The sequence below is a fragment of the Cottoperca gobio genome, chromosome 11 (genome assembly GCF_900634415.1).
Source record: "Cottoperca gobio chromosome 11, fCotGob3.1, whole genome shotgun sequence".
Classification (NCBI taxonomy): Eukaryota; Metazoa; Chordata; class Actinopteri; order Perciformes; family Bovichtidae; genus Cottoperca; species Cottoperca gobio.
In genome coordinates, this window is record NC_041365.1 from 1689197 (window position 1) to 1714261 (window position 25065).

General features: G+C 43.6%; 1 protein-coding gene across 7 annotated transcripts in view; it reads left to right on the forward strand.

Annotated features, from left to right (window-relative positions):
* The window catches only part of fam49al (family with sequence similarity 49 member A, like), a 31854-nt gene that overhangs the window by 1108 nt on the left and 5681 nt on the right, over window positions 1–25065 (forward strand). The window contains exons 1-4 of one of the 7 annotated variants that reach the window (XM_029442641.1): window positions 4152–4496; window positions 16468–16558; window positions 22111–22190; window positions 24770–24891. In XM_029442641.1, coding sequence (XP_029298501.1) covers window positions 22118–22190; window positions 24770–24891 — 195 coding nt within the window. In that variant the 5' untranslated portion in view covers window positions 4152–4496; window positions 16468–16558; window positions 22111–22117. Of the gene's footprint in view, window positions 1–4151; window positions 4497–16467; window positions 16559–17809; window positions 18005–20563; window positions 20644–22110; window positions 22191–23672; window positions 24892–25065 lie in introns of those variants that run through there. The other 6 variants (XM_029442644.1, XM_029442645.1, XM_029442643.1 and 3 more) reach the window with 6 other exon arrangements.

The following is a 25065-nucleotide window of genomic DNA, read 5'->3' on the forward strand; positions in this document are numbered from 1 at the left end:
GCCATTCATGCAACTGCAAGCAGGATGGGACAACTGACCTAAAAAATAATAGACACTATACTGTATGAATAATCCAAGGTGCTGGTTGGCAATAATGCTCAGGTATTAATATTTCAGTCTTGAACTTTCCCATATTGCAGGTCTTGAAAAGAGAGAACGTCGTCTTATTCAGCGTTTAATCAAAGTGGACAATCAAACTGAAGCCTCGGAGCCGATATGATGTGTAAAGAGAACTTTAGAGTATTACAGTTATCAGAGGACGTGAAACAGAGACTTAACCCAAGTTAATGAGCGGCTTAGCGATCATTCATTCATATGCAGGTAGTAAAGGACTGTATACAGCAGGTTTGTGTGGAGGCAAACCTTCCCTAAAGCTTATGCAAATTGTCTTACTCACCATCCTCCATCAGTATCCTTGGATACAAGTTATTTATTCATTTTGGTCTCCCTCATTGCAGAGCCGCCGTCTTTCAGAGCAGGTGATGATCATGTGTCTCAGCCGGGGTCGGCAGTATCTGCTCTTCAATCTGGCACACACACACACACACACACACACACACACACACACACACACACACACACACACACACACACACACACACACACACACACACACACACACACACACACACACAGAAAGACACTAATGTGAGTCTCCCCTCGACAGCATGCAGAATTGAATTTCACGGTGTGGTGAGATGTGAACAATTTGTCTGTTAGCCAGAGTTCAGTTGGTCAGGAGGGTTCAAGACGAGGCCTCACATCAAAGGTGATGTTTTCTTCACAGACAACAGGCAAAAAGCCTCCCTGCCCTCTCGCTTGTTTCGAAGAGAACATCTGGTCCCGCGCAATGTTTGAGTCATTAGGGGCGGCCATGCTTGCTACAACTGTGAAACTGGAGTATTTAATTGTTTGAAAGCCTTCCAGATTCGGATGCTCTGCATAAATAAATGATCTCAGTCTGTGTTGGAGTTGTTTTCAAAAGAAGAAATTAGAAAGGCATTATTGATCGTATTGGTAAAGCAAAGTCTCATATATTATATAACACCATATGTTCTGTAACTGTGCTGGATGATGAATCACACTTAATAAGAGGTGTGTGTCCGATTCTTTAGTATTGTCACAACTTTGTGTGTTTAAAAACTGTTTCCTGGCGTTGGACAAACAATTTGTACAAATAGTTTTTTTTATAATCTTTGTATTTTCTCTTAAACAAAGAAAAAATAAGGAATCAATGCGTTCAAACAAAACAAGAACAAATAAAAGGATCTGAACAAACACAAGGGGACATTTGTTTGCTTCCTGTGTGAGGCACAATGCGTCAGTTTGGTCACACAGTCATAACGCCCCGCAGGACGCTCAGGCCATCATGTGTAAAAGTGCACCAAAACCAACAGATGTCACCATTTATGAGCTGCCGAAGCCTCACATGTCAGGATACATCCCCAGGAGCGCTTCACTCAGCAGATGGGTGCAAACCTACTGTCTTTTGTCTGGATCACAACATTTGTTTTGGTGGTGACTCCACGTTTGGGGATCCAGACACAGTAACTAAAAACAACAGAGATCTCACGCCAGCTTTTTTAATAACCTCCAAGTGACTCATGGTTCTCCTCCTCAGCCTCATCTGACATCCCTGTGGCGAGAAAGTCTCCCAGCGTGTGTCAGATAAAAAGCTAAAACACTCTCGCATCACAACAAAATGAAGCGCTCTCTGCTTTATCTTTGATCTCCCGTTTCGTCTCGGTGACGCTCAGTTGCCAGCTAACAGGAGGGTGTCAACGACTGCAGCACCACTTCCATGTTTCTGCGCTTCTCTTCCTCTGTCACGGACTACAGATGGTGCAGGTGCATTCTGGTACAAGGAGTCTACTTTTTTTTTGAGTTAAATATGTGTGCATGTATGCAGTGGCTGAATGTATCTAATATGTATTTTACATATTTAATTAATGTGTAATACAAGCTAATGTCTGCAGAGTGAATATGCATCATCACAGGGAAGTCGAGGTAAAAACACAACTGTGTTTAATGTTTGCACGTGATCGCAAGCGACCCGTAAGAAGTCAGTTTAGTAAGTAGTGTTTGTGAAAGTAGCAGTCAGAAGATCCACTTCTCAGACAAAACCACAAAAACAGGAAGAGACATATTTATTGTTAGACATTAAACTCTTCCTCCGGTTTAGACTGCACTGAGCGGCCGTTGTCTCACATTCTCAGCACCATATGTTCCATCTGAACTGAATTAATATGCACATCTGTATGTGTTTGTGCATGTTTAGTAGGAAGAAGTATACAGATCCTACCCCTAGTCCACAGCTCAAACAATTAACTTCATATTTAACATTAATATTTAATCAGTGTGAGGAGCTACTAGCTAACTCTCAGCATGCACTCATCTAATCTAAATAATGCTATTATTAGCTACTAGCATGCCCGCTATCTATATATCTATATATCTATATAACACATCGCCATATACAGTTAGTCACTAACCACATTAGCGCTCGTGCTTATTTTCGACTCTGCTCGTGCGGTGTTGGTGACAGTTGGTGCCTGCACGGATGATTTCACAAACTCTGTGTGAACCTCAAAGTAGTTTCTATTTCTTCCAACGTTGTGTTTTAAAAGTAACTTTTCAATACAAGTGCGATGAGAGGCATTCGATGTCTGATTGCATCTTTAAAGGGAATCATTTGCCCACAAACTGATCATTTGTACATGAATTACTCCCCCCCCCCCCCCCGTGTTACCTTCAATTCTTCAAGAAAACTTCGTATTTCTCGCATGCCTCCACGATGAGCTAAGACTCCAAAAACGGAGAAAGGTTTTGAATAATTGAAGTAAATGGGGGCCGCGTTTAACAACAGCAACACTACATCAAAACAAAAAACTACTCACACAACTCGAGCACTTTAATCCAAGTCTCATTTATCCAGTCGTGTGCTCACACAAGTATTACTTTAAGCTTGTCACACTCAGACCGCGAGTGTCTCATTTGACCAAACAACCTGTTCACATATTAATAACGTCCGCAGTGGGAAGAGTTCATCCACTGGACTGCTCTCACAGTCCCCAAATACACTCACGTAACCTGATTATAAAAGGTCTCCAGGTCTCCCTAACCTGATTCTACCCTAAATGTGGCTGCAATACAAACTGTGGTTGAGTGTTGCACGGCAGCATGTGACCTTTCAACTCTTCTACGCTGATCCAGTTCCCCGGTGGCCAGCACTGGTGTGGGTACAAGACCACCAGACAATAGATACTCTGTCCCACCCTCACACACGCACACACACACACACACACACGCACACACACACACAACACACACACACACAGTACATAGAGGGACAATTTAGCCATGGCTCATTTAATCATGCCCTTACTTCAGGCCAGCGACCCTGAAGTAAGGGTCCCTAACGGGAGTTTTCACCATACCAAAATTTAACTGAATGACAAGGACTGAGAGGTAACGGGAAACACACACACACACACACACACACACACACACACACACACACACACACACACACACACACACACACACACTAGCTACTTAACCTGTTATCATGAACATTTCATAAATGTCACCTCCTTTATGCCCATGGTTGCTCAGCGCTGTGCGTTTTTTTCAGTAAATATAAACAGCCTCGCACTCGCGCTGCTTCTAACCACAAATAAAGTGAATTTATTTCCCTTTCTGCAGCACAGAAGCAAGTGATGCTCGGCAGTCACCCACACAGTTTGCAAAAATACCCTGCTGCACATCCTTATTCACTATGATTCACTTTCACACCGTGTGGACAGAAAAAAGTCATTATGCTACTGAAACAATGTCAAACACATTACAACTCTGCTCTGCACCACACACACACACACACACACACACACACACACACACACACACACACACACACACACGCACACACACACACACAGAGAGTGGTTCCCCCTCCTCTTATTGCCAGCAGGCTAGTGGTAGATGTTAGTCAAAGGGGGAGGGGGTGTTGTGAGGACATGCTGAATGTGTGTGTGTGTGTGTGTGTGTGTGTGTGTGTGTGAGTGTGTGTGTGTGGTGGGGGTCTTTGTGGTAGGCGGAGAAGGGGAGAGGGAGGGGGACATGGCGTTCTATTTCTCATAGACCAACAGCTGCTGTCTTTAGTGCAGAGAGAGAGAGAGAGGAAGAGGGAGGGCGGTGTGGCGTGAGGCAGTGCGTGTGCTCAGTGTTTAGGTGAATCCACAGCCCTCTGGCTCACAAGGATAAAGGAGCCTCTCTAACGAAGACAGAGAAAAGCAACACAAGGACTTTTTATCCTCTTTTTTTTGCACCCTCTGTCTTCTTGCTTCATTCTCTCACGAGCCACCGGCGGCTGGTTTGTCTCTTTTTTTTGTGTCTCTTTTGTTCCCTGCATCCATCTGTGTTTCACCCTCGGTCCAGAGAGAAGGAAGGAAGAGCAGAGTCAGAGGCATCATCCTCCCCTCCCGCACGCCCAGCCGGTAAGCTGAGCCAACGCTCTCTTCGTTTTATCTTTCAAATTGCTCGATCCGTTTAGTACAAAGGGGCCTTACAGTCCCACCCTTCACCTAAAAGAGAGGCTGCGAGCTTGGCTTCGCTGGAGATGGAGGCTGAGGCTGGAGGATGGACGTGGGTTAGACTGGTGGCTGCCTGGTGCTTGGTTTTCGAGGGTGGTTTGGCGGAGAGAATGGCGCTCGTGCCTGTGGGTGGGAGGACTGGATGTGGAGGACTAGCGTGGGTCAGGATCCCGGGAGCAGGGGAGGGAGCGTTAAATTTGGCCCGACCCCCGTAGCGGCTGGTCAACTGGGGCTTGTCCTCTTTCACTGCAGTGCTTAGCCAGAGCGGTACGGTCACTGCCACAGTCGCACACGCACACGCACACGCACACCTAAGCAAAGACCCTTTCTTCCTCTGTGTATTAGCAGCGAATCCATCGGGAGAATACAGAGTCCACAAATGCTTATGTGTGTTATCGTGTGATGGATGATGGTTTTGGTCACAGGACATATGTGACCTAGAACCATCACTGCACATGCATCATATATCACACTGATGCACTGGAGTGTTCTGGGAACAATGTGGGTAGATTGCATGTCAAACTCGCCTTTTCAGCTCCATCATCACACATGCATTATACCAGGAATTATTAGCATCACTACGAAAGAAGTACGATTTTAATACAGTGAGGTAGGTGTTTGAGGTGTGTGTGTGTGCGCTTGTGCAAACAGCCTGCTAAAAACAATAGCCCCAGATTGCACTGCTGATCAGAAGGGGTGGATGCATGCGACTAAGAGTGGAAAACAGGGAGGAGGGAAGGAAGGAGGGAGGGAGGGGGGGAAAAAAAGCTGAATGGAGGGATGGATGAATGAGGGTTAAGGCTTTTCAGGAGCGTTTCGTTCTTTTCAAATGTGACACATTACGGGTGGAGGAACGGGTGTACATTGGAAAGGAGCGGGAGAGTGGAGAGGGTGAAGCTACCGTGTGACTCTGCAGGTCTTCTTTGTGTGCGTGGGGGGAATGAGGGAGCGATGCTGTGGAATGGAGAGATGGATTAATAGTGAGGAAGAGAAAGCATGATGAGGTACGGTGGGTGTTTGAGTGTGTATGGGTGGAGAAACAGACAGGAGAGGTGTGTAAGTGAGAGATCTGGTCCCTGTCTATCCCTCCGTAATCTACTGACTCTGGTTATAATCCATACGAGTAGATTAAATGATGATTTACTGCCATGTTGACTTTCATCACACACACACACACACACACACACACACACACACACACACACACACACACACACACACACACACACACACACACACACACACACACACACACACACTCTGTATACAGGTATACATACATATATACATGGAGAAGTTTGCCAAATGTTCCCGTGTCTATGTAAATATGTACACACAAACATGTCATATTCATAAATTACTGAATATTATAATCATAATCCTCATTTGGCTCTTATTTGTGTCTCTTATTGTGTTTTCTGTGTGTAACTTATGTGTTGTTGTTTATGCTTCTGCCTGCCTTGGCTCAGTCTCCCCTGAAAAATAAATTAATATTCTCCGAGGGACTGTGCTGGTTAAATAAATCATAAATCTTGTCTATATGTATCCATGAATAGATAAAATACATGTTTGATGCTTGTCATAATTTATTACTGTCATGCGAAGCGTGCTTACACACAGCGAGTGATACAAAGGTTCCTGTTACACTGTGGGGTCATGAATCAGGATATGCAGATTATAGCCCATTCACTTGCTCTGAAACAGCCACGGTGTGTGTGCTCTGAGTGTGTTAATCAATGTGTGTGTAGGGTTTTTTTTCCTGGTCTAAGATGGAACGGAGGCTGCGATGGTATTTACTCTGCTGTTGCTAGGACACTCCCTTTGAACATTTTACCCGAGCCTTTTCATTGGCCCGCCGCGATGATGCAAGATTCCCTCATTCCAAATCTTTCCTGAGCGCCCATAGAAACATACCCGTCTGCATTTCCTCCTCTCTCCTCGCTTCTTCTCTGTCACTCTTTGTCTCACACCTCCTCTTCTCTCCTCTTTCTTTCTCTGTGTGTCAGTATCCCTCCTCGTGCGACGCTCTCTATTCTTCTCTCTCGCTCAGTAACTCATCAATTCATCCTCTGCTCTCAGTATTTAGTCAGTCTCATCACCTTCTGTCACTTCCTTCTCCCTCAACTGGTCAAAATGCTCACCGCAAAATGATGTTGACAGCGTGTCCTGATGTCTTGCAGAAGATTTAGTGCTCTCACAATGTCCTATTTCCTCTGTCCATACGAGGCGCAGCATCTTATTAGGTAGCCTTAGCATGTGTCAGGAGCATCAGGTTTGACAAGGCGGTTGACAGGAACGGGGGTTGGGGGTGTCATGGTGGATTTCTCTGTTTTCTCCTTGACAATATGAACAGCTATTCCTGTCATAACTGCAATTACCCCAGGTTCACAGCTCCGCTATATATTCCCGTGATGACATGTATTTCACGCTACAGATGCGTGTAATGTTATGGCTGCAGCGTGTCGGTGTGGGACTGGGAGTAGAGGATGGGAGTATGTGAGGTTAGAAAACGATAATGTTTGTTGCGTCTCGCTGGATTTTCTAACCTTCGAAGCACTTTCAACATCAGGTGTAATAACGTGTAATGATCTCTCACGGCCTTCACTGAACCCGACATGGCTGAGGTCGCAGAAAAACCCCCACGACCGACAGTCTATGAATAAGGCAGATGAGTGACATGTGAAATGACACGGAAATGTGTGCAGCTACTCCAAAGTGTCATGGTTCATGACAAAAATAAGTGTTTTGTCAAAACATTTAGACTCTGAATAGACGCTAATGGGACAGCGTGTGCTACAACGTGTGTTTCTGTGAACTCAAACCATCCTTGATCATGGCGTATGATTCAATGGTGGATTATTGCTCTTTCTCACTTAGCAAAGTTTATCAGACGGACTTCCAGGGATGTATTATGATGCCAGGAACAAGTTGTTGGACAACCATTCAATCCTTTGATTCAAATAACAACATCATCCATATGTTTGTCCATGAGGCCAAACTGATTTCCTCCCAAAATGCCTGACAATCCACATCTAATCTAAACACTCTTAATCCTGTTGACTGGCCGCCCCATCTGTCCAGCAGTAACATCTGTCACTCAAACATCTGGCGCTCGAGCTTTCACCCTTGCTGTTGATGGTCCTTTTGTTTTCATTGGAAGTTTAGAGGTCGGAAGAGACTAATATAGTAGTCACGGTTAAGATAATTAGAAGTTTCATATGTGATCCGTCGTCACCTGCCTGGTAATCCCGTGGTTTTTAAAGCAGTACTGTCAGAAATCAGGGATTACTCCCTCAGAGCAGAGATGATCCTGTTAAAGGGGCACAGGGTGGCGAGACGGAGGGTCCTGATTTTGCATGCAGAAGGTTATATTTATGCGAAAGGTATATTCAGTACTTTGTCAGAGAAAAAGATGGATGTTGCCTCTGCAAAAAATTCAGTCCTGCAATCTAAAGATGTCTTAAAACAATAGCGCAATATTTTGGGAAATGTGCTGATTCCCTTTCTTGCTAAGAGTTAGATGAAAATATCAATGTCAGTTAAATATAGGGTTTCAGTCAGCAGCTGGTTAGCATAGCTTAGCATAAAGACTGGAAATTATTAGTATATTAAACAAAAAGGAACAACAAACCTACAAAATTTGATTCAAGAAAAGGTGATTCAACAGAAACTTCTCTAACGCTCCATCCCACTTGTTTTGAATAAAGGATTCTTTAATCTAACACATGTCTGTGAAGTAACCCACTGAACCAGTGAGGAAATAGATTTAGGAGACTTTAATTCACAGTGACAAGGGAGCCACGATCTGATAACTCTTTGATCACATTACCTAACTCTCCATGTTGGATGGCACTCGTGGAAACTACTGCAAAGTCTTATTAAACTCTGTTATCATCCTTGTTACGGGCGTCCTGCTGAAACTCTTTGAAATGTGTGATATGACATCTAGTAAGACACGGAGACGGGCCACAGTGAATCCTCTCGTGCCTCTGTGAGTCCACTTCTAACCGGACATGACTTGTCCTTCTCTGGCAATTAAAAGAAAAGGATGAATTTCTGGATGTAATCAGATTACTTCAGATCTGCTCTCTGTGGACTTCCTACAGTATCATGGCCTGTTGTCTGTTGATCAGATCAATTTATGTCCACTAACGTCAATGAACAGCCCAAATGCCCACCCTCTGGTCATATTTAAGATCAATAACAGCAATTCAATGGGAAGGTGAGGCTGATTTAGGCCGATGGAAGGCTAAAGAGAGCAGAGCGGGAAGAGAGACGGTATTGCAATCAATGTGCAGAGGCAAATTATCTACTTAGCAATGGTATCCCAATCAAAGCTCCAGCTGGATGATATCTGACTGTTTAGTTACTGAGGTTTGAGGTAACTAAACTTACATGAGAGAGGAACACTTTGACTATCTGATAGGAAGGACCGAGTGCATTTAGTGTCACAGTCTCTCGGTTAAATCTTCTTTACAGTTGTCTGTTCGCTAAAAGCCCAAACAGCGATAGCTTAGTGACTCCAACAAGGTGCAGCAGGTCTATCAAGCTCTAGATAGACCTACACAGACCACATTGAAGCAGTTACTGTCTCTCGGCTCCATTGGTTGGCTGGGGTCAGGTCCGGTTGACCCCTCGTAGGCGCAGATGTCTTCCCTGGGATTCTTCAGTCGCCCCCTTGAGGAGGGGCGTACCTCTGACATGTTTACAGTAATCTCTGTAAATCTGCATTCAGATGCAACAAGACACGATCTTAGTATTGGAAGCTGGTGTCAGTTTGTAGTTCGAGTAGTATCGACAGTCATGTTTGAGCGTGCTTTGGTTGAATGCAGGTAAACAGTCCGTGTGGAGACTGGAGAGCAAAAGAAGCGTAAGACATTGGCCGAAATGCAATCTCAGAACCCATCAACTATCATCCGAGGATGATTACGCTTAATGTTAGCTAAAGAATAAACTGTTAGTTGAGTGTAAACCAGTTCGGTTGTAGATGTCGTCTCTCAACTGCAACTCCATGCTCGTGTCTCAAGTTACTAATTGGACTTCAAACAATGAGCAGCGCAATAAAGAGGAAGTCTTGACCCAGTGTTGTCGTGCTCTCTATTGGATTTGACACTCCAGTAACTGCAGACAACAGTACAGGACAGCGTTTCATACAGGAACACATCAATCAGTTATTATCCTCAAAGCCTTTTGGTTTTATAAAGTTAAAAGTGAGGCATATCTTTAGAAAACCCTGCCAATAAAGCATAAATATAACCACCACAACCTCTTTGTTGCTCGTCCAAGTATGTCTCTTTGTAAAATGAGCAAACACACAGGGTCATGTCAGAGTGAACTTATTGTTCCCTTATTACACTGTACTGTATCTAAACTAGCTCTACCCTGCAGCACACACACAATGCTGCTCCTTCATTTCCTTGTCTTATCCAAAGGATCAACTGGTGATGATGATGATAAAGTTTTAAAAAATGACAACAAAATTCGACTTATCATCGTTATCATTGTAAACTGCTTGTGTCGGGCAAGAACAGAACACTTGACAGCAACCAAGGAGGGTGGGGCTTAGTGACGGTCAATTCTCATTTCATTATCATCACTGTCGGTGTAGTCTTAGCATGTTGCTGTGTGTGTGTGTGTGCGTGTGTGTGCGTGTGTGTGTGTGTGTGCGTGTGTGTGCGTGTGTGTGCGTGTGTGTGTGTGTGCGTGTGTGTGCGTGTGTGTGCCAGATCTGCCTTGGGGCACACTAGGGTGCTGGCAACCATGCATGTGTTCAGTGTTTGATCAGGGTTGTGAGACGATACACAATCCTTTTTTCCCTTTTTGTGCACCCGAACACACACACACACACACACGCACACACACACTTACACACACACACACACACACACACACACACACACACACAGGCTCACTAATTAGTTCAGCTTGAGCCAGGATTAATCTACTGTATATGTTATTTTTGCATCAAACAACAAAAGAAAGAATAGGCATGTATCACTGGACAGAAATAAACCACAAAAACAGCCAAGATCTCAAACTTTCACACAAGGGATTCACAAACACGTCCTAAATCGTCTTTTTTGTTTTGTTCATTCTCACCCTGTCCCATCAATTACTTGTATTTCCCTGCGTCAGCTTGAGCCCATACATTACATGCCAGCCAATTTCCTATATTTGAGAGCCGCTGCTGCTAGTCTGCCCCACCCAGTGGGACCGGGAATAGTCTAACACTGCATCCTCTTGCCATGTAAGACACACTGCAGCAGTGCGATGGAGCATCGCCTCCGTCAAGGACATGCTGGCTCTTCCCGGTATGTAGAGGGTCGACTGCTTAGACACACAGAGCTGTAAATAGATTCTAGGTCACGCTGGTGTCAGAGGTCAACCCGTTCATTCATCCTCTGTGGTCATGTGCTGCAGCTGACTGTGTCCCAATTCCACTCTATGTAGTAGTATACAGTATGCACTACATACACACATGTTTTTGCTGATAATATTAAAATCTGTGAAGCTGACATTATTTTCTGTCAGCTGTGATATCGGGGGCCAGGAGTGGTTAACTTTTAGACTTTTGCCAATTCAAGTTTGAGTGTGCTTGCGACAACCGGTGCAGCTGCGTTGACCTTGTCCATGCACGTTGACAATTCTGTGCCAATTATTCTGCATTCATTTTTGAGGCTCTGGCGGAGGAAGAGGAAGTCTCGGTCCCGACTACAAAGATCTGATTGGATAGATAAGATTTGTTTCCCAAGATCAACCTGCAGCTTTCTTTTCTATTTCTGCATGTTCCCAGTGTGTGCACACTACAGACTTAAAACCTACTAAGGATTTGTAAGCAGGGTGGCTTGGGGTTTTAGACTCATACCACAACGTGATCCTGCCCTGGGCAACTTTGTTGTCATACACTCTCGTGCCAGGTTTGATTTCTGTGTCTGTACGATCAGCTTTTGTCCAATAAAGGTGAAGAAAGCCAAAAGAATCTTGGAGTTGAAACAGCTTACAGAGCAACAGAAAGAAACTGAATGAGAGAGTAGGAGTAGGAATTTAGATTCGAACAAAACATATAATTGTGTTAGAGAAGAGAAAAATGGCTGATGTGCAGGCTGAAGCGGAGAAGTAGGCGGGGAAGTGGACAGACAGAAAGACGGGCAGACAGACAATGAATGGACTGAAAGAGTGAAGGAGAATCACAAAACAGCCTTTATGTACCGTTTTATAGTACTCCTTGTTTTTCACTTGCTGCTTTACACTAACACACACACACACACACACACACACACACACACACACACACACACACACACACACACACACACACACACACACACACACACACACACACACACACACACGTCTAGTTTAATTTAATTCAAGTCAAACCAGCTCAGTGTAAGTTAATTGAATACAATGAAAATGCACACTAACACACATAATGCACACATGTGTCACACACACACACACACACACACACACACTTGTATCATGTAAACAAACACACTGCCCCATATAAAGCAGTGTGTAGAGTGGCTGGCAAGACAAATATCGCCGCTCTCGTTGTTTACAGATAGCAGGGGATCAAGGAAGGACAAGGAAAGGGGGGGGGGGGGGGGGGTGCAACACAAGTATGCACACACACACACGTCACAAGCCCTCATGCGAGTACGTGTAGACCCCGAAGTTCCTATAGCGCTCCCTTTTGATCGCAGCTAATTGGCATCCAACATCACAAAATAAAGATAACAAGCGCTCACCGCACATCCATTGGTCCCGACAGCCGACGCACAGAGAGGAAGCTCTTCTTAAAACTGCAATTGAAAGCTGTGATTTTTCCAACAAAACAGCGCCTGAGTCAAATTGTGTTAATCAAATATTAATGACTACATTAAATATAAGGTATTTATTAATCTGTGTGGTGGAGAAAAGAAAAGAAACTGAATTATATGACCAAGAATCTCTCATGTTAGACAGTTTCAAAAACCGGATACTGTTTAAACCAATAATGCATATAAACCCTTATATTGACACAATAGAGACATTAGAGCTCGGTTTGTATCCACTTCTAAGCCTCGAAATCCTTCAGTTGCTGCTCCAGTTCTTTATTTCAACCAAAAAGAATGATCACACTGCATGTTACACAATGAAAATGGATTCAAGTATAGCTTAAACATGCTATACCCTATCTCTCTGACATTTCTTCTGTCTCTCACTCTATCCACCCCTTTTTCTTTGTCAGCCTCGCAGCTCAGAATTACAATGCTCATTTGCAATCGCCCTTTCATGAGGCACCGTGCACTGCTCTGGACTCAGCCAGTGTGTGTGTGTGTGTGTATGTGTGTGTGTGTGTTTGACGCTGAGAGAAGGGGGAGGGGCGATGCTGAAGAATTGTAACCTCCTCCTTCCATTAACATCTCCATCTCTTCCTTGCCCTCTGACGCTCACCCACCCCTTTGATTCTCCTTCTCTTCTGATCTCAGCAAAGGACAGCCGTATCTATAATTGTGTATGAATGTGTGTCCGTGTGTCCGTGTGTCCGTGTGTGTGTGTGTGTGTGTGTGTGTGTGTGTGTGTGTGTGTGGGCCTGAGTTGTAGCATTTAATCGGTGGTCAATCTTTAGCAATGGTCTTACTGGGTTTGACACTGCCTCCTCCCATTACACTCTCCTCTTTGTCAATTATTTTCCTCTCCCTTTTTCTCCTCTCCTATCCTCTCCTCTGCTCTGCTCTGCTCTGCTCTCCTGTCTGTCATTTATCTCCTCTCCTCTCCTCTCCTCTCCTCTCCTCTCCTGTCTGTCATTTATCTCCTCTCCTCTCCTCTCCTGTCTGTCATTTATCTCCTCTCCTCTCCTCTCCTCTCCTGTCTGTCATTTCTCTCCTCTCCTCTCCTCTCCTCTCCTCTCCTGTCTGTCATTTCTCTCCTCTCCTCTCCTCTCCTCTCCTCTGCTTTGCTCTCCTGTCTGTCATTTATCTCCTCTCCTCTCCTCTCCTCTGCTCTGCTCTCCTGTCTGTCATTTCTCTCCTCTCCTCTCCTCTCCTCTGCTATCCTGTCTGTCATTTATCTCCTCTCCTCTGCAATGCTCTCCCCTGCTCTCCTCTCCTGTCTGTCTCATTTCTCTCCTCTCCTCCTCTCCTCTCCTCTCATCTCCTCCTCATCTCCTCCCTCCTCTCCTCTCCTGTCTGTCTCATTTCTCTCGTATCCTCTCCTCCCACAACACTGACCTCCAGTATAAGATCACCACCACCACCATCAGCACGATGCTACTTACAGCAATGTACGGTATACTAACACTGTACATTATATAATTCACTTTTTCTCCAAACAAACAAAACCGAGGCTTAACTGAGTTTAAGTGGGTGTTTAGTTCACTCTATATCCTCCTCTTTTCCCCTCCTGTCTCTCAAAGTATGAGCCGATAATTTATCCGCAGCCTCCTGCACTCATCTCTACCTTTAGGGAGAATACGGCGAACAAAGAAGCAAAGGACAGAGGGAGGATGTAAAAGACACACAAACAGAGGAAGAGGTGGAAAGGGTGTGTGGAGAGAAGATGAGTGAATGAACGCCTGCGTAAAAGAGGGGCTTTGAGCGAGCGGGGGGCGGAGAGAGGGGTGGAGAGAGGGGTGTGTTGAGAGAGCGGGCGAAAGGTTGAGAACCAGTGGAAGATAGAGAGTGAGAATAGGAATAATCAGCAGTTGTCGTTATTTGTTCAACTGAGTACCAGACTCAGATATCTGTTCTCTCTTTCCCCCCCCCTCAGACCCTCAGACTCTCTCTCCATCTCTTCTGCTTCTTGCTCTTCTGAATAAGCAACTATATCTATCTACTATATATTTATATATATATATATATATATATATATATATATATATATATATATATGTCCCGGACTTCTCTCGCAGAGTCTGCTCACTGGAGACTGCAGAGTAGTCTAATATTTGATTAGCAGGACACTGATTCATGATGGGGCTTATGAAGTCTTCCAGGAATCTGATTGATTAGTTTTGACTTTAAAGACTTCAAACAGACACAACAAAAAAACATTTATATATATATTTTATATATATATAGACTAAAACTCACAAAATGTATGTAGAAACAACAAATTCATACGCAACCGTACAGGGACGCGTTGAATCGTATGCTCTAGACTTTAAAGCCGCCTCACACAAACTTACATTTCATTCATTCACTCATGTGCAATATCAATAACATGTTATTGTTATTGACCATTTTGCAGAATTAAAGCTGAACTGCGGCTGAGATGAACTGAGCGTGATCTCAAACCCACCTGCTGTGCTACAAGAACAGAGACAGAAGTTGAAGTTTGTGTGCGGATCACATTCAGCAGTGCTGAGAAACAGGTGGCATGAAGCTCTAATGGGAAACTAAAGCACTCAACTAATTAACAGAATTGAAAATAGCAATCCATCACGGTGTGTTGTCAGGGCCCTGAAGCTGGAGTAAAATTATACGTCTGCTCTCAATTTGATCCATTAATATTTATGATACGAGCTGCATGGAGCTGGTTTACATTGATGATACGCTGAACATAAAAACAACTTCTCTGTGGTTGGAAACATGAGATTTATATTTCAGCGGGTACATATGAGACTCAGAGTCGTGACCAGTTAATTTGACTTTAACAAGTGAACTCTGTCCACACGTGCTAACCTCTCTAAGTTCAAATCGTCACCTCTCTTGACCTTAGCACTTGACCTTTGCCCTTTTCCCTGAAATGAGCGATCAATAAGCATTAAGCTTAATTTACTTTAACCTCTTACCGTAACACACAGAAATAATTAAAGTCTGTAATTAAGGTTAAAGGACACGAGATTCCAGGAGTGAACGGTTTGGTTTACAACCCCTCAAGTAGGAAAGTCAATGCTTTGGGGTGCAACACACTCTGGAGATCAAGGAGAGTATTTGCATCCATCCATATACCCATCCAGCCATCCAATCCACCTGATCGCTAACACTGAAGAGTACCCGACTGTGTGTTGCCATGAGAATAAGAGGCTGTGTTTCCTTGGCAACTATTCCTCAAAGGCCCCCGCCTCTCTCCTGTCTTGCACTCTCTCTTGATGAGATTCGATGATGCAAAGGCAGCAGCAGTCGTGTTAATAGTTACACCAGTAAGACAGCGCTGGAGTGTTGAGAGACGCACGATGAGATAAGGGGTTAATCCAGTATCGAAATGTGAAAAAACGGTAAAGAAAGTAACACCTTCTGAATTCTCAGATTAGCTCCTGGAAGTGAAATGCTGCCAATTTTGGATTGAAGCTTTACATCTTTTGTTTGTTACTATAATCCGTGTGTGTGTGTGTGTGTGTGTGTGTGTGTGTGTGTGTGTGTGTGTGTGTGCATGTGTGTGTGTGTGTGTGCTGTGTAGATTGGTATCACTCCATTGGGACATCGTGGGACACTTAAAGCAGCTATAATCTTTTCTTTATTGTAATAATATACAATATATAATTTTAATCTGAAGGGGGGGTCGCTCATAGTGTCACACTCTCGGAGAATTATCCCCAGACGTCTGAGCTTTGCTGCTTTCAGCTTTTGTTTCTGTTGTCCCCAAGTGGTTTAAAGTTCAGAATAGTAACATTTTTAGATGTAGCACAAAGCTTGCTGGGTAATTACATCCTCACCTAAAAGGCCAGCGAAGGAAAACTATTACATCAGCCTGATTACATAATTACTGTTTTATGTTTTGTTTATAATTTTCCCTTTACGGCCCTTTCTTTGTCGACTCTTTTCTTTGCTTGTGTTGACTCAGTTCACGCTTCAACGTTACTGCGGTGCTTTTCCGACACTGTACGGTACACGATGTATTTTATGTTAATTTCTCTTTCTCTCTGTCTCCCTGTCCGTCTCTTTGTCAGGTGGTGGGTGCTGATGCTGTAACCACTGTGTGGAGCTGACAAGCCCTGGTTGATGCAGTGAAGTGTTCCAGAGGGATAAACACAAGCAAAGGTAGGACAGAAAATTGAAGAGTGGAGAAAAAAAAAAAAGCACAAAGAAAAAAAAGCACATAAGCTAAAAAATAAGGACACGGCAGAGAAACACCGTATGAGCGAGCTGGAGAGAGGGATGGGCAATTTGGGCATAAGGAAACTGAAGGGTAGAGATGGGAGTGTGGAGAGTACAGTCGCTGTATGGGTTTGATTCACATGCCACTGAATACCCAGTCAGCCTGTGTGTGACAGAAAGAGAGATCACTGTGGTTTAGAGACACGCAGATGGAGAAAGGCCGTTCAGATGGTATTATTGATGAGTTAATAGTGGTTGGACTTGGCAAAGACGAGCGGTGCCGTTCAGTAAATCCACAGCGGTGAAGCTCCCGGGCTGTAACAGGAGGAATCTTTCAGTGAGAGCTGAAAGGAAGCTTGGGAGGCCCTCGCTCTGCCTTGCTTGGCTCCCAGTCTGGACCAGGTTTGCTTTTCAGTCGCCATGTGGGAGCCGAGCCGTGTCTTTATTAAGACTCGAGGAGCCCCTCGGTTTGGTTTCTCTTGCCGGACTACAGATGAGAGCTGTGTGCTGCACAGTTGCATAAGACAAGCACTTTGCTCCACTTCCACTCTGGCTGACTGCAAACATTGTGTGTGTGTGTGTGTGTGTGTGTGTGTGTGTGTGTGTGTGTGTGTGTGTGTGTGTGTGTGTGTGTGTGTGTGTGTGTGTAAGAGTAACTGCAACCAGTGGCCACCAAACACACTTCCTAATTAATGTCTTAATGTCCAAACAGTGAGTCTGTGATACGTCCATCGGCTCTTTTAGGTAATGTAGATTATTGACGGTAGTTTTAAGAGGAAACGTAGATTTGTTGGCACCTGAGGGTGAGACTCAGGAGACTGAACGGCACCAGGACAGAGATGTTCGGTGACAAGGCGAGGCCAGAGGATCCGGGAGAGTGCGTCTGAGTGGTGAAATGGAGAAGTGAGGCAGAGAGGAGAGCTTGAGGGGATATTTTTGAGGAAGTCATTCTGACGTCAGAAACAAAAAGAGTTGAGTTGAAAACACACACGAGGCCGATAAAGCCAGAAATGTAAACAGTGTCTAACATAACTTATGCTCTTTATGCCAAGCAGCCGAGTATCTTCTTCTACAAACAGCATGAAAAACACAAAACAAAGAGCAGCATCTAGTACGCAGGCCAAATAGAGAAAACCACAAAGCCTTTAAATAGATGGCTGAAAAAGAGAAGTGTGAAGTGGACAGAGATACACAGAGGCAGAGCGAGAGCAGAAGTTTACATCAGTCTCTCTGAAACCAGTGGTGCCGTGGGACTGCAGCTATCGCTCTGAGTCGCGCTAACCTGGGATTTACTCACAGCAACGATTTCACCAAGCAGGGAGGACAACAACCTGAAGAGACTGAAGGCTAAAGATAAAGGAAGAGACGAATCACTGGTAGGGGAACAGGGTAAGAAGAGAGAGCTGTCGGTTGGTTTCTTGACTTCCTGGTAGTTTTAGGCTTGGTGAATGTTTTGTTTGTGTTCTGCAATTAATACAAAAGACTGTTTAAAAGATCGACGCATCAGATCACTGACCGGTGCGTGAGCAGAGCTGGATGCTGTTTCCCCGCTCACATCTTCTGCTGCGACGAGCAGACCATATCACCAGGCCAACAGTATCCTGGCAACCATCAGGCGAGCGCTGCTCTCAGGATGGACCACATGCTGCTGTAGACTCAGTGTATGTGTGTGTACGTGTGTGTGTGTGTGTGTGTGTGTGTGTGTGTAGAGTGTACGACTACCTGTAACACACACACACACACACACACACAGCCTTTCACGTTTCAGTGCTTCATGTGAGGCTCGAGAATTGATTCTTCGCTTGATTCTTCGCCTTTGCAATCACCTTGTCAGGCTGAAGATGCAAATCTTTTATTCATATATTCAAAGCGGTCGGTGCAGAGCAGGTGGTGTAAAAGTCAGGAAGGTGATGGCGTGCGTTTTACACGTCTGGACTGACGCTCGCAGGCTTTTGCCGTGACTCAGCAAATATATCTTTCTCTGCCTCCCGACAGATTTGGTAGAGTAAACACATAATACAGCAGATGCAGTTCTCATCTTAATAAGCTACATCGGAGAATGTCAGCGAGCGGTCTCAGCGAAGGGCCAGTGTAACTCCATCCCCTCTCTGTCTGCGCCTCAGTGCTGCATTGCAACACACGTTCTTGCTGAGTAACAGTGAAAAGGCGGTTTTTTTTTTCTTCTTCTTGGTGGCATCTCGTAAACATGCTAATGCTGACCATAAATCAGTCTTGCAGGGGGGAACTGATAGGCCTCCGCTGTGTGCTAACATAGCACATAAACACATACGGCAGAGGAAGTGAAACTTGGCAGCTGCTTACCTTTTGCTACCGAAGGGACGATTAAGGAGGAAGGCGTTCATACTCGCACAGATGACAGTCATTCTTTTGAATATTGGATTGCTCATGTGGCCTCTCAATCCTCTTCAATTTCCTCTTTAAGTAGCTTTAAGGTATTCAATACTGTCTGATAATATCACATATGTATTCTGTTTGTTCCAGCTCTTTATTGAAATGTCTGCACCATTCAATCAGATGGAAATATTCCAGCATGAACTGTGTAAACTTTAGTCGTTAATACCTTAAGTATATAAGTTTTAAGTCTAGATACTGGCATTAGGGCTGGATGATAGTTAAGGATGATATTTTATCATCTTTCAATGGAATTGTATCAGGATGAAATCATATATTAAGTTATCGTCACACACAATTACATCTAAATTGATAATAACGAGCACATGCTAATTAGAATTTCGCAGAAGAACCTGATCAAACTCAAATCAAAATCAAAGTATTGTCTTAATCTGATTACACTGTAAGTGTGTGTGTGCATGTAAACAGTGTGTACAGCTGGAAACATGATCTGTTTATGATCATTACGCTATATGCACTCTACTAACTAGCGTCAGGACGTTAGTCTGTGCAGGAATATGACTTCTCTGCTGCTGCTGTGTGCGTACTGTATGTGGATTAATATCATCTTGTGCCACAATATAGTCCTGTGTGTGATTAAATAATTAGAGAAGAGTAAAAAAGAGGTTTAATATTTGACGGCAGTGGAAATATATTCAGAAGGATCCTATTAATGATGCATCCACCAGATAAATCATGACACGTGGCTCCTCCCTGCATGATAAGCTGTTTTATATTTTTAATTGGTGGCTCTGGCCTTGGTATTACTTGGTATTGGATCAAACCCCCAGCCCTTATTTTTGAACAACATCAGCGTGAGTTGACGCTTCCTGGCTCGACCACTATCATGCTCTTAAACGCTGAAACACATGTTGTTCAGTCTGAACACACACACACACACACACACACACACACACACACACACACACACACACACACACACACACACACACACACACACACACACACACACACACACACACACACACACACACACACACACACACACACATGTATTCCTGTATACATCCTGCCCATTTGACCAACAGTATAATGTGATAAAGCTTGCATCATTGGTTTCATAAAGCTCTGGCATCTGGCCTTTGGTTATGAAGTATAAAGAGCTTGTCATAAAGTATCCATAGACTGCTGTGCTTGTGCAGCATTAGGAGAGAGTAGCCCGAGCATAGTAAGCTTTTATTAGGTTACTATAGTAATGTAAATAGATTAAAACCACTGCTCAGCTCTAGTGACTCCCGTTGAGTGAGCTAAATGATTCACTACTGGATTTCAGACCCCCTCTAATGGAATACAGGGATGGGATGCAAACTGTGATCAGTGCCATTTATAACTGCCATGTCTCTGGAACTATTAGATGGAGCAGAAGGAAAATAATTAGAAGAAGTGCAAATGGGTAAAAAATGTTTGAATAAAACACTCACAGCCTGCCGTATTCTCCGTGTGCATGTTGTGTATTTTCATGCGGGTTGCCAGGTTCTGCGTACTCTATGCATTTTGTTGTTTCCTCCCGTCCAGGTTGCCAGCCATGGGGAACCTCATTAAGGTCCTTGGCAAGGATTTAGAGAACTGTCCACATTTTTTCCTGGACTTTGAAAGTAAGTGAGCGCCGGGGTGTGTGCACGTGTCTGTGTGCTTGAAAATGTGAGCGCACGTGTGTGCAGCAGGGGCGTTCAGTGGGAGGTCGCCGGGTGGGGGTCACGGGAGGTATATTTGGATGCGAGCTGCTGAGTTGTTGATGGTGTGATGGAGTGTTTTTGTGGGTGTGGTTTGTCATTATCACACGCTCTCTAGTCCCACTCTCTTTCTGATGTGGTATAACTAAGTGGTTTGGAGGTAATTAGAGACAAGCACGCTTTAAGAGAAGAGTTTGCTTTCCTGTTAAACAACACTGTCTTCAAATAGAAAACGAATATATATATATAATATATATATCATTATTATTCAACATAAATTGAAAATAAAAACATTAATTGAGGATGAATAAAAATAATTTGAAACCAAAAAACGACCTCAAAAGTCAAACCTGCATAAAACTATACGAGCGATCAATCTGATTATAATTTCCGCCACTTTTACGTGACAGAAACCTCTTTTTCAATTGCACTTTTGACTCTCATTAAAGGGTTTAACACCCACAAGTGGGACACTCAGGTTTTACTTTTGAGGTCATTTGTTTGGTTTCAAATTGTTTTACTCACTCAGTTATTTTGTTCTGTATTTGATTCTTTGCTCAATTGCTATTGACACAAATATAATCCCATATAAATTCCTATTCTTTACAGAAAATTAGGAATAAATTCTCTTTTTCTTCTTTTAACATAAAATAAATGTTTCTAATTTTTCAAGTTTTTCTATTCTCTGTCAATTATTATTATTATTATTATTATTATTATTATTATTATTATTATTATTATTATTATTATTATTATCATTATCATTATTATTTTTATTTTTTATTTTTTATTATTATTATTATTATTATTTTTAATTATTATTATTATTATTATTATTATTATTATTATTATCATTATTTTTATTATTTTTATTTGTAATTATTATTATTATTATTATTTTTATTTTTAATTATTATTAAAAAAAATGTTTGACTCTTTGGATAATTTGCTCAATTCCTATTGAAACAAATAAAATCTAATATATTTTAAGATTTGTGCCATAAAATGAGGAATACATTCTTACACTCAGAATTCTTTACATAATATTCTGCAAATACAAATTAGAGTTTGATTGGACTATCCCCACACATTTGACCTTTAAACCTGAGGATTGCCATCATCACTAAATCAAGCAAGCTATAGATGAAACCGTAGGAGTGGGATTAAAGAAGCTCTGTGTCCATGTTGCCATGCTTCACCCAGGACATACATCCACCATGCCATTCCAACAACCCCCTCTCATCCAGTCCCCCACCCCGACACCTTCACCTCTCACACGCCCCACACACACACACATACAACTCACACACACATACACACTGTACACACGCACAGCCCCGACACCCGTCCCCTCATCACCCACAGACTTCTCCCCTCTCTCTGTTCCAGGGGGCTCATGGGAAACCTCCTGAAAGTGCTGGCTTGCGCCGAACTTGAGCATGGCCCAATAGTTTTCCTTGACTTTGAACGTGAGACCATCCGCTTCTTATTTTTATGAGTTATCCCTTACTCTTCGTTGCCTTTGCTTTCTTTTTCTCATTCCATCGATCGTAGCAGGTCATTGATTCCTCTTTACGTAATTATTTACCCCGCTCTCCCTCCTCAGCTCCTCTCCTCCTCACTCTTGTTTATCTTGTGATTTTTGCTCCAGGGGGACTGGCATTTGAAAGGCTTCTTTCTCAAGGGGTCTCATTCACACGCGCCACTTCTTATTAGACGCAGACAGATGCACAATGGCATTGAGCTACACAAAAAAAATGGAGGAGAAATAAACAGCGAATGCCAGTCCTGTGTGGGTTTCTGTTGCTCGGGGATGACGACGGCTAACAAAAAGTCTATCGTCATCCCTCCACCTCCGCATCTCCTCATGCCCTATTGTGTGACCTATTGTGTGTCTAACCAATGTGTGTGTGTGTGTGTGTTGCACTAAATAATGTGTGTCGGAGAGTGAGACTGATAAAGAGAAAGTGAGAGAAAGAGGTTGGTGAATATAAGCACCTCTATCCTCCCCTTTGTCTCATTTTCCCAGTGGATTGTAAACTTTGCAGTGTGGAACTGTCCATCTCAACAAGTCCTTTCGTTTTCAGTACTCACCGTTAACATCGTCTGTACTTGTTGCATTGCATAACACATTTTTACTAGACTCAAGACTGATTATGAGACTAAATGAATTGTTAAGATGGAGATGTTTTGCGGTGTATCCCAACACATTCTGCCCCTCCTCAACCACTTTCCCCCTTTTAACAGCTTCTTCCTCCTCCTCCTGTACAGACGGTAAGAGTGGGAGAGCTCACTGCTGCCAAGAGACGTCAGCTGTCAAACAGGCTGAATTTCCCCCCTTTCATTTAATATGCCTGTGATTCACTTTACTTCAAAAGCAAAAGGAGTGAGTCAGAATCAGGCATGGCAGCTTTAGACACGTCCCCCCCCCTCCTTACCCAGCCAGCCCTGAGCCATCTGTGAGCTCTCCCTCTCAACCCAGAGACACAGTCACCTCTGTCACACAGACCCAAGTTTGGAGCTCTTATTAAACTACTTATGGCTGAATGCTAATTATTATACAGCGTTAAAACCTTTTGAAGGATCGCGAGCAAATCCCATGAAAAGAAACAACAAAAATGTCATTTAGAGTTTATATTTCACACATGACGACATGATTGGAATGATCGAATCGTCTCTTTCAGCTTTCCTTTTTGCTTTTGATGCTACAAAAAGGAGTCGCTTAGCTCAGCGTAACGTCTTGGACCTGAGTGGCATCTATGTTCTCATCTTACTTGGCAAGAAAGCAAACAATTTCTTATATATATATATATATATATATATATATATATATATATATATATATATATATATATATATATATATATATATATATATATATATATATATATATATATATGTAGTATATGCAATGCTCATTTAATATATTACTCTACTTATATCATGTTGTTGTTTACCAGAGAAATGCAGGAGCAGGTTAGTGAGAAGTCGTCCCTAAAATAGCCGGGCCTGCTGTGCTTATAATGGCACGGAGGCAAGCAAATATTGCATGATTACTATTTCTCTGCGGGGAGGCAATGCCTCAGGGTGCACAAATAATCAGTGGTGCTACCTCATGTAGAGAGCTGCCTGGGCACACTCCCACTACCACTTTATACCTGAGTCACACATTGAGTCGGATATTTCTAGGAAAAAAATAAAAACCCAAACACACTGATGACTCCTAAAGTGTGTCCCTCAAACACTTCATCCCTCCTGTATGCATGCAGCACGCCACATGGGCAAACAAAAGCACAACTGCGACTGGGAGGTGCCCTGCGGCAAAAAACACTGAGTTTACAGTATGTGCGCTGCTCAGTGCCCAGAGGTTTTCCTCCCTGCTGCTTGTTTGTTTTAACATTTATCACAATTAAACCTCAAGGGCAAAACACATTTCTAGAGAGAGTGAGGAAAAAGATGGATAAGACTATTACGTGGATCTGATGGGACAATTACACCTACCGCTATCCCCGCCCGTATAAATCTCCGCCGAATGAACAGCTGGGATGATTACAGTTAAGGAGTCGGACACAATGACCAAGTGCTGCAATCCCACCACTTTCACTGCGCCTGAAAACCATCAAAATGTGACTATCGGTTGATGCATCCTCATCCGAAGAGTTCCCTGAGGAGAGACTGGCGTCATCTTCCGGTCCTTATCGGTTGACCACACGCTGTTTTCAAACCTCCCTGTGTGACAGAGCGTGACCTCCGGGTCTCTTGTTTTAATAATGGCTGCAATGTCCACTAGCACGATGAAATGCAGTCGTGTAGTGAGTAATTAGCTATCTGGCCTTCTAGAATAGCATCTTTCCAGCTCTTCATCACTAACCTCCTTCTCTCCTCAAATCTTCTCTCATTTCCTTCACCCTACACCCTCCCCGCCATCTTTCCTTTCCTCTTTTCTGCTCCCCTCCCCCTCGAATGTTTTTCAACCGTACCTCACATCACACTTTCACTTCCCACTCCCTCTCTTCCTCTTTCCTTCCCTTGCTTCCTCCCCTCCCAGATGCCCAGCCCACGGAGGCAGAGACAGCCGTGTGGAACCAGGTCAGTGCGGTGCTGGAGGAGGCTCACGGGATCCTGGCCGAGCTGCAGTCCTATAATGGCGCGGGCCAAGAGATACGAGAAGTGAGTCGATGAGTGCTGAACATCAATAACTCCAGTTTAGTCGAACCGCGGCGCAGTGTGTGATTCACATGGCCTTCAAGGGTGAAACCCTGACATGTAGTGCACCCTGCACTAAAGCCCAATCAAATGTGTGAAAGGATTTTTTCAAACAAACATATGTTGTTGTGTTTTTGG